General features: G+C 43.0%; 1 protein-coding gene across 1 annotated transcript in view; it reads right to left on the reverse strand.

The window, feature by feature from the left end:
- The window catches only part of DOCK7 (dedicator of cytokinesis 7), a 3,076,229-nt gene that overhangs the window by 557,080 nt on the left and 2,506,086 nt on the right, over nt 1-13,063 (reverse strand). The window contains exon 36 of the mRNA XM_044085545.1: nt 8,600-8,696. Coding sequence (XP_043941480.1) covers nt 8,600-8,696 — 97 coding nt within the window. The remainder of the gene's footprint in view (nt 1-8,599; nt 8,697-13,063) is intronic.

Below are 13,063 nucleotides of genomic sequence, written 5' to 3' on the forward strand. Positions count from 1 at the left end.
TTAACACCCTGACTTTCAGAGCTAGCTTCCAAGTCTTCATGGCTAGCCTGCACAGATGATAATGTGTCTACTTTGCTTGTCAATCTATCACATTACTGTGGTGTTGTCTGTTTTTTTTCAATGTTCTTGGCAACTATACTATTCTGAAGTTCTGAAGGGCATTTTGGTCTGCTAGCATTTCTTTTAAATTTATATGTAATTTGTTTTTACCTGTATTCCATGTAGCCCACATGTTCAGATCTAGGATATGAGTCCTCTCCCTTGATCTGAGGCGTCTGTGGTGAGGATCTGATTGAGAGTTTGTTTGCCTGTAGGAATTTCTTTGAAGTGTATTCACCACCACGCAGTTCCTTTCTGAGGCAGGGTAATAATAGGATCACAGGCTGGGTTTGTTGATAAAGGCATTTCTTAGACATCTCTGTAATTTTCCTCATGTGAAGTCTGGCTAGAGGAAACAACAAGGTGGTTGAGGTCAAGTGGCTTTGGCTGCTGAGTACCTGTACGACAGCCCACTGAGATTTTTCTGCTGTAGTTTAAAATAAAGGTGCCAGAGGTTTTACTTTTTGTAGTGGGAGGAAAGTCTTCCAGATCTCTGTATCAAGAATGGCTCCTAGGAAAACTTTCCTCTAGCTAGGATAACAGTTTGACTTTTACTGATTGGGAGGGGTGAATCTTTATCTGGTCAGGCTATGCACCGTGTATTCACTGCTTCCTGCATGGACTGGGCCTGAATGAGGAAATTATCCAATTAAGACTAATGCGAATGCCGTTGGTTCAGCAGTGTGTTATTACTTTGGTCGGTGTACATGCTCTTGGTGCAGCAGTTAAACTAAAGGGTAACAATTAACTGGAAATGCATTCCTCTGCCACAAACTTTAAATATGGCTTAGGGCTCCTGAAAATTGGTTTATATAGGTAGGCATCTCTGAAATCTACTGACACAATGAGAGACTGGGGCTTAGTATGAGGATCTGCACTTGAATGGTCAGCACTCTGAATATGGGAATTTTAAGAACTTGTTCAGTACTGATAGGTCTAGAATGAATCTCCAGTGACCATCCTTCCTTGGAACTAGAAAAAGCCAGCAATAAAAGTCTTTGCTGCCTTTAGATAAAATTCCCCCTGGGATGCATTTTACTATATGTCCTGGAGTATTTGGTCCTAGGATTCACCTCTTTTTGTGGGTTTGTGAGAAATGAAGACTATAGACTATGGAAATGATACTCAGGACCCATTCATCTATGGTAACTGTCAGTCACTGCTGGAGACATGTGGATAGTTTGCCTCCTATCATAGAATAAGGAAAAGGGTAGAAAGTAAACAAGGTAAGGGGCTGGTGTATGCATTTTGGGGGTTGAGACAGGAAGGGTCTATTTCATTTACAGCTGGTTCCAAGTGATGGAGGGACTCTTGCCTCCCCCTATCTTCCTATTGCTATCTTCTTTTTTGAATGGCCTTTTTAGTTTTAGGCTGCTTCACATTTTCTCATCTCGCAGAATGGTTCTTGCCCCGAGGGACAGTTCCCTGTTAGGCTTTGGCAAGAGTGAATGGAACATACACATGACAGGTTCCATAGTCCTTCCCTTGACTTCCAAACACAACATAAGCGTGCGGTCCAAAGAGTAGCTCTATATTCAGTTGGGCACTGAGAAAAGTACAGTTGTGCACACTTACCATAAATGTAGATGTTCGAGTATACTCACTGCTACAGTCATCACACTTGGGTTATCTGCCTGCAAGTAGCCCTCAGTCAGCCTGAATATCAGAGTCTTAGTATTTCTGCGAAGGATGCTGTTGCTTCTTCCATGACGTCAGGTTGTCAGGGGTATAAAAACAGGTAGCCGACGCCATTACATCAGTTTTTCTTGCCCCAAATGTCAGGAGCCCCCAAATAGGGAGCTAGTATATGGTGTGGAAACCACCACCAGTAAAAAGTAAATACCAATACCATTAAGGATAGCCATAGAGAGGAGAGATAGAAAGATAGAGAAAAACAGGAGGCTGGAGGAAGGGAAACCAGGACTGCAACAGTGAATAGACTCGAACATCTACATTTATGGTAAATGTACACAACTGTACTATGTTCTTTGTGTTTCACTGTTGCAGTCATCACACTTGGGTTGATTCCCAAAGCTGAGGAAGGGTGAAGGCAGTCAAGAAGAGTTAGGACTGGCTAGTAGGCCCTGTAAGACTGCTGTAGCAAATCCTGCCCTGGATTTGGAAAAGATAGGTAAGTTGTAATGCTTGATGAAGGTGTGTACAGAACTCCAGGTTGCAGCTTACAGAATGTCCCTGGTAGGGACTCCCCTGAGAAATGTTGTAGAGGTAGAAGTAGCCCTAGTGGAATGTGTTATGACCCTCTGAGGGGTTGGTTTTCCATGGTGCTTGTAACAGAAATGGATGCAGCGTGCTATCCATTTGGAAATGGCTTGTTTTGAAATGGCCTTGCCCTCTGCCCCTGTTGCAAAGCTGACTAGCAGCTGGTCAGATTTTCTGAAAAGCTTAGTCCTATCAAGGTAGAACCTGAGCTGTCTGTGCACATCCAAAGAATACAGGATCCTTTCCCCTTTATTCTGAGGGTTACTGAAGAAGGTTGGCAAATGGATGGATTGGTTTAGCGCCACACTGGACGCCACCTTAGGCATAAAGGACGGGTTAGTCCTGAAGGAAACCCTGTCAGCATGAAAGATAATAAAGGGTTCCACAGCCATCAGTGCCTGTAGCTCAGACACTCTTCTAACTGAAGTGATGGCTAGAAGCAAGGCTGTTTTCCAAGAGAGGAATTTTAACTCTGCTGAAGCAGCAGGTTATAAAGGGGGAAGCGTGAGCTTTTCCAGTACAAAGTTAAGGTCCCAAGCAGGGGTGGGTGCTCTCTTTGGGGGCCTTAAGTTGTTAGCCCCTCTCAGGAACTGTCTGATGACAGGGTGAGAAAATAGAGGTGGCTCAGTGTTGTAATGAGCTGAAATGGCAGAGGCATGAATCTTAATGAAGGAGAAGGACAGGCCTCTGTGGCGTAGCTCTGCTAGGTAATCCAGGATTAGAGGTAAGGAGGGCACAGCTGTGTCCTTTCCTTTAGACTGAATCCAAGGACAATATCTTTTCCACTTTTCTGCATAGGATTTCCTAGTACTAGGCCTTCTGGCTTCAAGAATGATGTCCAGCACCTGTTTACTTAGAATTGCCGGTGGAGTATTCAAGGAATAACCCAGGCTGCAAGATTTAGGGTTTGTAATTGTGGATGCAAAATCTGTCTCTCCTGCAGTGAGTGGGTACCAGTGCTGGCATGGCCAGTCTGGGGAAATCACAATTGTCCTTGGCCTGTCTTCTTTTATCTTGAGTAGTACTCCTGAGAGAAGGGGCAAAGGGGGAAAGGCATAGAATGAGAGGTTTTCCCCATTGAAAGGATAGGGCATCCACTTTCCAGGCCTGGCTGTGAGGGTTCCTGGTGCAGAATTTGCTTAACTGGTGGTTGTGGGGGGAGGCAAAGAGATCCACCTCTGGGGTCCCCCACCTCTGGATCAGGAGATTGAAGGTGCTGGGCTCCAATTTCCCCTCGTATGGGTCTAGGAGATTTCTGCTTAAGTCGTCTGCCAGTGAATTTTGTTTGTCTGACAGGAATTGAGCTTGTAGATGGACTTGGTTGTCCAAAGCTGTGCTCCACAGAGTCATGGCTAACCTGCAGAGTGGGTAAGAATGGGGTCACCCCTGCTTGTTTATGTACCACATAACTGTGATGTTGTCTGTTTTTATCAGCAGTTGTCCTGGAAGGATTAGGTATCTGAAAGCTGTCAGAGCATTCTGTACAGCTAGCATCTCATTTTGGTTGATGTGCAGGAGAATTTGGCTTGGGCTCCAACGGCCCTGAATGCATTTGCCAGCCATGTGGGCCCTCCCCATGCATAGTCTGATGTGTCTGTAGTCAAGGTTTGGGTGGTGTGGGGTAGAGTACAATACAGTCTCTTGTTGTGGTTGCATGCTTCTGCCCACCAAAAGAACTCTCTCAGACAAGGTATGACAGGAATGACTGTTTCCAGGTCCTGAGAATGTTGGCACCAAAAACTTTTTAAGTACCACTGAAGTTTCCTCATATGTAGTCTTGCATATGGAATTAGCAGAATACATGAGGCCATGAACCCTAGGGCTTGCAGTATTTTTCTTGCAGTTAGCTGGGTTCTGGTGGCCATTTGCTTGAAGTAGTTTGTCAGATAGACTTGTTTTTCTGAAGTGAGAAATGCTATCTGGGAAGTTGTGTCCAAGCTTGCTCCCAGGAATACAATCTTTTGACTGGGCACCAGTTGTGATTTCTTTTCGTTGATGGTGTACCCCAAAGAAGCGAGAAGGCTTTTTACAAATGCTAGGTGCTGAAGCAGCAATTCCTGGCTGTCCGCCTGAATTAGGCAGTCGTCCAAGTATGGGTAAATTTGGATATTTCTCTGCCTGCAGTATGCAATGGCTGGAGCCAGGCATTTTGTGAATACCCTGGGTGCAGTAGATAAGCCAAAGGGAAGTGCAGATTACTGATAATGCATAGATCCTGCCCTGAAACGTAGATATTTCCTGCATGATTCCCTGATGGGGATGTGCAGATAAGCTTCTTTTAAGTCTAGGGTGACTAACCCAGCATCCTTGGCTAGCACTGGGAGAAGCTGTTGCAAGCTCAGCATCTTAAATTTTGGGATCACCAGGAAGGTGTTGGGAATTGAAAGATCCTGGATTGGGTGCCAAGAGCCCTCTTTCCTGGGTACCAGGAATAGTCTGGAGTAGAAACCCTGACCTCTTTGTTCTACTGGAACTGGCTGCATAGCTCTGATGTTGAGCAGGGAAAGAACTTGGTTTTGAGCCTCTGCCCACTCGTTTGGAGGAAAGTCTGGAAACCCGCTTGGAGTTTGCAGTGAACAGAAATAAAATTTGTACTCCTGAGGTATAATGTTGAGGACCCATCGGTCCTGAGTGATGGACATCCAGTTTTTTTGCATGAAGGGCAAGTTTTCCTCCTAGGGGCACAAGCAATTGGGTAGGGCTGGGAGGTAGAGTTGAGAAGTCACTGTGAACTTTTTCCATAGGGAGGTGGCTTACCACTCCCTGTTTTAGGAGTGGCAGCACTCCATTGCTTAGATCTCTGCATACCCTGAGACTGTAGTCTGGGTGGTCTGTTTCTCCTGGGTCTTGCTGGGGGGGGGGGGGCTGGAAAGGACCAGTGTTTTGAAGGGCAATGTCTACTACATCGAGGTGGTTGCACTTGTAAGAATTCTTTAACAGTTTGCATAGATTTAGCTTTTTCTTCCATCTTTTTAAGAACAACTTCTGCTTTGGTGCCAAACAAAACGTCCTTATTTAAAGGAACGTCTAGTCATTTGGATTTGACATGACCTGGCAAGGTCTGCTCCTTCAAGATGATTCTACGGCATCAAAATCACACTGCAAAGTATGCTTACTAACTTGGTTTGCAGAATGCATAAGCTCTTGCAAATCTTTATTTTCTGTACAATCTGGAAATATTACCATTTTTTGTTTAATGACATCCATAATATGTTTCTGGTACTTCAGCATGTGAAACTGGCAATTCAATGCCCTGATAGCAAGAGTTGCAGAGGTATATACCTTCTTACCCCATCTGTCTAAAGCTCTGGAATCCCTGCCCAAAGTAGTTGTAATACCTTTAGGTCCCTAGAAAATGATCTCTGGATCAGCAGTAGGATTTTTGAAAAGAAACTTCTGGGAATCAGGTACTCAGTAGTACTTGTCCAGTTTCCTAGGGGCCAGAGGTAAGGTGTCTGGAGTAAGACTGCATTCCAAGAAAACATCATCCACAACATCTAGGACAGGGGGAATAGCTAAAGGCCTCTGCTGAGGTAGCTCTAAAAATTATGCTATCTTAAAGTATGCAAGGTTTCACCAAAAGAGAAATCCTCTGGAGGGGAGGAAGAGGGAATGGATTCCTCTGCATCTGAATCCTCACAGGCTGATAAGGGCATGTTCTGATAATCAGAAAGGTCAGAGTCATTGGACTCCTGGTCTGTAGAATCTGAAGGCAACTGAATTCTTTGACTCTTAGCAGGGGAAGGCTGGCTTCCCCTAATTAGCATTATAAGATCTTCAGCCATTCTAAGCAGTTGCTTTTGTGGCATGGGGGCCTGAGCATGCGCTTTGGTCGTCAGTTTTCTAGGCGTAGTGCATACTCTGGGCCTAAGAAACTCGGTAGTTTTGGCTAAAAAAGTAGTCGGTTTGATTCGAACATCGGTAGGTCGGAAAACACCTTCAGAAGCCAGTGCCTGCACAGCAGCTCCAAACCCATCCAAGGTAGAGACATCCGCTGGTTCCACAGTCGAAGAAGCATCTTGTAGCATACCAGACTCCAAATGGGTCTCAGCAGCGGCCTGTGAATCCACAGAAGTAGGCATCAAGGGCCGCAAAGGCGCCTCACTGAGTACCTGTGGACTGGCGACTAGCTTAACGAAACGTCGTTGGCAGTTTTGGACCTATGAGGTCTGTCTCTGTCTTTATCCTTACGTTTTTTCAGAAGATCGGTAGTCAGACGGCTTACCAAAGCCATTTCGGAATACAGAGATCGAGAGTGAAAGAATTTAGCAACAAAAATAGCCCAACAACGAATGGTTCGGGCGTTAAACAAGGCACAAAACCGACAGCAAGGGACGTTGTGGTCTGGGCCTAAACAGGTGACGCGGTAAGGATGAAAATCTCTGTGAGGTATTTGCTTTCCACAGGCAAGACAATTGTTAACTTTTTCTGACATCGAATAGAGCAAGAGAAAAGGATCCCCAACAGGGTACTTAGCTTTAGAAGACTTCAGAATTATCAACTCGAAAAATGAAAATTTCAGGTAGCGGCCGACCTGCACATATGAACTGCTTCTGCTTTGGGCTCCTCCACGGCAAGAAAGACTGATGTAATGGTGTCAGCTGCCTGTTTTTATACCCCTAAATGACCTGACGTCATGGAATAAGCGATAGTATCCGACACAGAAATACTAAGACTCTGGTACTTGGGCCAACTGAGGGCTACCTGCAGGCAGATAACCTAAGTGTGATGACTGCAACAGTGACAGGGACTGTGTCCTCAGCCAACAATGTGTCCTAAACACTAAGCTTGTAGCAGCAACTCTAAATACTGCTTGTACAGCATCATACCCACATTTAATAGCATGTTTTCTCAACTGTAAAGAGGTTTGGACTTGTTGGAGCAAAGCAGTCTTCCTTAGCTCATCCCATACGTCCCCACAACCCTCCAACAGTTGCTTGAAAACATGGTACTGATACTTAAGGATGTGTGTCTAGCAGTTAAGAGCATTAATCTCCAGAGTTTCTGAGGCAGATAATTTTTCCTATATCTATAAAGTAAGTTACTTCCCTTATCATTAGAAAGCATATTACATGTTGCAGCCATTCTAGCTACTTTTTTGCATCAGAGAGACACTCTGTCTTGTTCTGCCATACGATTTCTCTACAGGAATTTGAGAGAAGTCTGTACTTTATAAAAATGGTCAGGTCTCTTCAGGGCAGAGGGCTGGGACTGTGGCTCCAAGCTAATAGCAACAAAACAGGTCTTCCTGGACTGTAGGCATAGCAACAAGTTTTGGAGGCCCACACAACAATAGTTCCATGGTTTCCTTCTGAAAGGCATGGACCCCAATGGTATGTTGCTGGAAATGCTCTCTCCTGAGTGAGAGTGTATCCCCATATGTCAGGAACTCTGAAGGACAGTCAGACCCCAGGGTTACCTCACTATCTGCGTCATAAGATAAAGAAAAGACAGTCCAGACCCTTTCCTTCATCTTTAGGAGTCTGAAGAATCAGTCTCTCACTGGAGATGCTTCTTCCTTTTCTTGGCTACCTTGACTGCACTTCCACCTCTACACCAGGATGTGGAGATGTCCAAAGTGTAGGTGACATGGTCCTGCACATGAAAGAGAGCTCATCTCAAACTTTGGCTGGATGTCATACTCCACCTGTGGCACAGATCCCTAACAATGTCAATGCAGCAATGACCAACAGCCATTACTTTCTTGCATGAATTCATATACAAACAACCACAGAACCCCCCCCCCCAACAAAGGCATCTGTATCTCAATGAAGAAAAACAAAACTCATACTTTTCTAGTACCTTTTTCCTCTAGTAGGATTCAAGCCAAATTAACTTGTTACCCAGAGCAACAACCTGATACAGTACAATAAAGCAACAGCAGTAGTTATTACATAAAGAAAAAGTTCATTGTCACTGTCAGCACACTACGCCAGTATTTTCATGCGGCTCATATCAAAACAGTGAGCCAATATGAAATACAGAGAATATGAATATCTGGAAACAGTGTCCTGCAATGAGAAATATGCTCTCTTTCCCACAACAACAGACTACAAGGACAGCTTTGTGTTAACAGCTGTCCTTGCTATACTGAGACCTTATCAAACAGGAGAATTTGAAACATAACTCCAACATTTGCCTTACGACTTGCTGCGTAAGTCATCCTTCAGAATTACAATACCCAATCTCAACAATGTTTCACGATGACTGGTAAGCAGAGAAGGAAAACAACATGCTGCCAGTACCAGTACACAGCAGTAATGAGAATCACTCTAATTACCTGAACAATTATTTCCAGTGTATCTACAATGATGAGATTGGCTTCAGTGGCAAGATTTCCATCAATGAGTGCTTCATGCTCCAGCTCTGCTCTTGACCTGATATAAAAACATTCATATCAAAAACATACCTAAAATACAGGAATATTTTTTCTTAAGAAAACAAAACTACATTCTGCTTCTGAAAAACTAACAAAAGACATGCTTGTTTTCAAGTTTCTTAAATGTATCTGTGTAACTTATTTTATGCAGCTAGCAAATACTCTTTTTGTTCCTCTTTTTAAGTAAATAAGTTGGGGGCTTCATTTATATCTGTATGTACTTAAATTCCCCATATTGTTGTTGCCATTTTCTACAATGAAGTACATAATGTGTCTGTTATTGGGTCTATATTACTTCAACGAAACGGCAGAAGTTCGAACATCATATGTTCGAACTTCTAATCTTGAAGTGCAAAACCATCAAAGGCTTAGAACAGCGATTTTTTTCCCAGGGAAAAAATTGATGTTCCAAGAAAACACACACAACACAAGCACACCAAAATAAATAATCCACACATATAAAATCCTACTTCCAACCCTACACTAAACCGTACATACACTACTATCTATCCACTTACCTTAACCCAAACCCTAACCCTAAGGTCCGTAACTATCACACACTCACCTTACCCGCTCCCTAACTCTAAGATCCATAACTATCGCACACTCACCTTACCCGCTCCCTAACCCTAAGATCCGTAACTATCTGTAACTTAATCCGGTCCGTAAACTTCGCACCACAGTGGAGGGAATCGTGAAGCCGCAGAAACGGCCCACCGAATTCTTTCCCTGGGAAAGAATTCGGTGTTCCGCGACTTCGCGATAATCGGTTTTCGAACTTCACAGTTCGAACATATGGTGTTCGAACTGCTGAAGGTTCGACGAACTGATAGGAACCCTCTGTTATTTACATGCTCATTGTAACATGTCCCGTGTATTTTACTGCTCACTTTAGCATATCTAATGCCCAATCCATTAACCTTAGCAATGGTACCACTGGAAACAAGCTTCAGATAAAATTGCTTTTCAGGGCCAAACATTCTGAAAACAAACTCATAAAATATCAACATCCACAGGTCCATTTACTGATAACATGTTTTAGTTCATGCCTTTCCTGGTGAAGTAGATGGATAAAGTCTTTTCTATGGCCCAAAAAATTGGAATTCTCTTAGCATCTCAGGTGCTTGAAAGCACATGCAGAGAGAATAGGAGTGCTTATCCTGGAGGGGAGGGAGTGTTTGAGGTGGTCTTTGTTGAGCTCTGGCATTGACCAGAGCACAGCAGGAATGTTGGGCTGGGGTGGGACAGAGCTGAGCAGCTACAGTCTAGGGTGGAGTACGCATTAAGACCACTTCTAACTGCCCACCTAACCTGAAGTACATAAACATCAGCACGCTGAGGGAGGAATTTACAGCTAGGAAGAATCTCAGACCCTGTCAGAATAATGACACCACTCCTGGAAAACTGACCCTCATCTTGGAGGAAGAAATGGATTAACAGAGCTGGGAGGGGAGGCTTGGTCATAGGGGGTGAGGGACCGCAATAAATATATTTTTTAGTTCTATTCCTTTTTATACATACATACATACATATATACACATACACACACCTTGTAAGAAAAATGCTGTAATTGAAAAGATTATGACTCAAACTTTGTGTGCATTGTTGGTGACCACTTACTCAAATATCTGACCCTTCATATCCCAATAATTTTAAAATAAGTTACATGTTATAAAAAGAGTGGACACTAACAGCATAAACATTTATCTGCTAACAGACACAATCTTTGTTAATGTCTGATAACTAAATAAAACAAAGAAACAATAAAACCATTCATGCTTTATTTGTGGCTGTTTAGGTTGTCAACGTGAACATACTATTACAGCAAATACAATGGGCAAGGAAAACAAACAGCTTCACTAAGTGGTGCTATGGAACAAGTACACATGAACTTTCAAACGCTCTTTCAGCTTAAGTTGAAGCTCTTGCTTATGTATTACTCCTTAAATCAGAGGGCATTACAGCATGTCATTAAGGAATCGCTTCCTGTTACTTGGAAGGCAAATGCAAAGCCTTCGGTTACAATTGGCATCTTTGAAAACTGGTTCTTAAACCATTTTGTTCCTGCTGTTCAAAAGTATTGCTTGGCCAAAAACATTTCTTTCAAAATTCTCCTTCTGCTTGACAATGCACCTGAATATCTAAACACTTTAGATGACCTACACTCCAATGTAAAGGTCGTATTTCTACCCCCAACCCCACATCGCTACTTCAGCCAATGGATCTGGGAGTAATAGCCTCCTTTAATGTCTATTACTTATGGGGAACCTTCTCACAAGCAGTCAGGGTTACCCAAGATAATGTAATGACCTTAGGGGAGTTCTGGAAGAATTATACCATCCATGATGTCATCGAAACTATTGCTGATTGGTGGGCGGAGCCTAGATGGCAAACAGATAAGCAGCATTTTTTAGAGCTCCATAAAACAGTACTAGAAAACGGGAAAAAAATAATTTTCATTAACCAGAAATAGCAAAAAAATATTAAGGAACTTAAGAACTACAACTCTACCAAATTTCAAGAAATATTATTGAGTTTTTCCTGTCAAAATATATTGGAGAACATCACTACTGTGTGGTAATGGCCAGCTTAAAGAATTCTCACTCAGAAACTACCCTGAAGAAGGAGATTCAACTGATGTCTTCCACATTACATGAACTGTTGTTGAAAATGGATAGATTTACTGATAACCTGGAAAGTCTCAAGGAAAAATGCCAAAAACAAACAGATGTACTAAAAGAAATATTACAGCAACAACAAAATAAATGACTTGGTATGGAGACACCACTAAATGATATAGATGGGAGATTCAAAGAAGAGGAAAATCAGACAGAATTCTTGCTACACCAAAATAACTGGCTACTTAAAGTGGATGATTTAGAGAAAGTACAGTTGTGTACACTTACTATAAATGTAGATGTTCGAGTGTATTCACTGTTGCAGTCATTACATTTGGGTTATCCTGCTGGCAGGTTGCCCTCAGTTGGCCTGAATTCCAAAGTCTTGGGTCTTGCTTCGGTTGCTGTCGCCTCTTCCCTGACATCAGGTCGTCAGGGGTATAAAGATGCAGCCGACGCTATTTTATTCAGTTTTTCTTGCCCCAGATGTCAGGTGCCCCCAAAAGGGTAGGCTAAAATTATGTAAGTAAAACATACATGCCCCAAAATAAGCTTTACCTTCATCTATAAGCAAATACACCACCTAGGTTGTACAGATTAGAGAAGTAAAGACAAGTTCCAGCAAAAATAAGGGGGATGGCGGGTCGGTAACCTGGACTGCAACAGTGAATACACTCGAACATCTACATTTATGGTAAGTGTACACAACTGTACTATGTTCTTCATGTTTCACTGTTGCAGTCATTACATTTGGGTTGAGTCCCAACGCTATGGTTGGGGGGCTGGAGCTAAACAGCATTAGGAGTGGCTATAAGGCCCTGCAGAACTGCAGTGGGAAAACCTGCCCTGGATTTAGAGTAGAGAGGCAGATTGCAATGTTTTGTAAAGGTATGCACTGAACTCCAAGTAGCAGCCTCTAAAATGTCTTTGGTTGGTACTCCCCTGAGAAAGGCTGCAGCTCTGGTTGAATGTGGCCTAATGCCCTTAGGCACTGGTTTGCCATGCTGTGAGTAGCAGAATCGAATGCAGTGACCTATCCACTTTGAAATAGTCTGCTTGGAGATAGCCTTTCCTTATGATGCTGTGGCATATGCCACTAGTAACTGTTCTGTCTTTCTGAAAACTTTAGTTTTGTCCACGTAGAATCTAAGTTGTCTGTGTACATCCAAAGAATGCAGAATTTACTCTACCTTGATCTCTGGATTTGGATAAAAAGTTAGCAAATGAATTGTTTGGTTAAGGGCTACACTGGATACCACCTTAGGTATAAATGTAGGGTTTGTTCTCAGAGAGACTCTGTCTGGTTAAAAAATGATAAAGGGTTCCAAGGCCACGAGAGCCTGTCGCTCTGAAACTCGTCTTGCAGAAGTTATTGCTAGGAGCAGAGCTGTCTTCCAAGATAAGAACTTTATATCCACAGTAGCAGCTGGCTCAAAAGGAGGTAAGGTGAATTTTTCCAAGACATAATTGAGGTCCCATGCAGGTACTGGCGTTCTCCTTAGAAGCCTTACGTTTTTTGGCTCCTCTGAGGTACTGTCTTAATAAAGGATGAGAAAAGAGTGGTGGCTCTGTAGTGTAATGAGCTGAAATGGCAGAGGCATGGATTTTAATTGATGAAAAAGATAGGCCTTTGTCCAGCATCTCAGTTAAGTATTGCAAAATCTGAGGAATATTTGGGACAGCTGTATCAGTTCCTTGAGCTTGGTTCAAAGCGCAAAATCTCTTCCATTTCCCAGCATAGGATTTT

The sequence above is a fragment of the Protopterus annectens genome, chromosome 10.part0, assembly GCF_019279795.1.
Source record: "Protopterus annectens isolate FY-2018-M chromosome 10.part0, PAN1.0, whole genome shotgun sequence".
Classification (NCBI taxonomy): Eukaryota; Metazoa; Chordata; order Ceratodontiformes; family Protopteridae; genus Protopterus; species Protopterus annectens.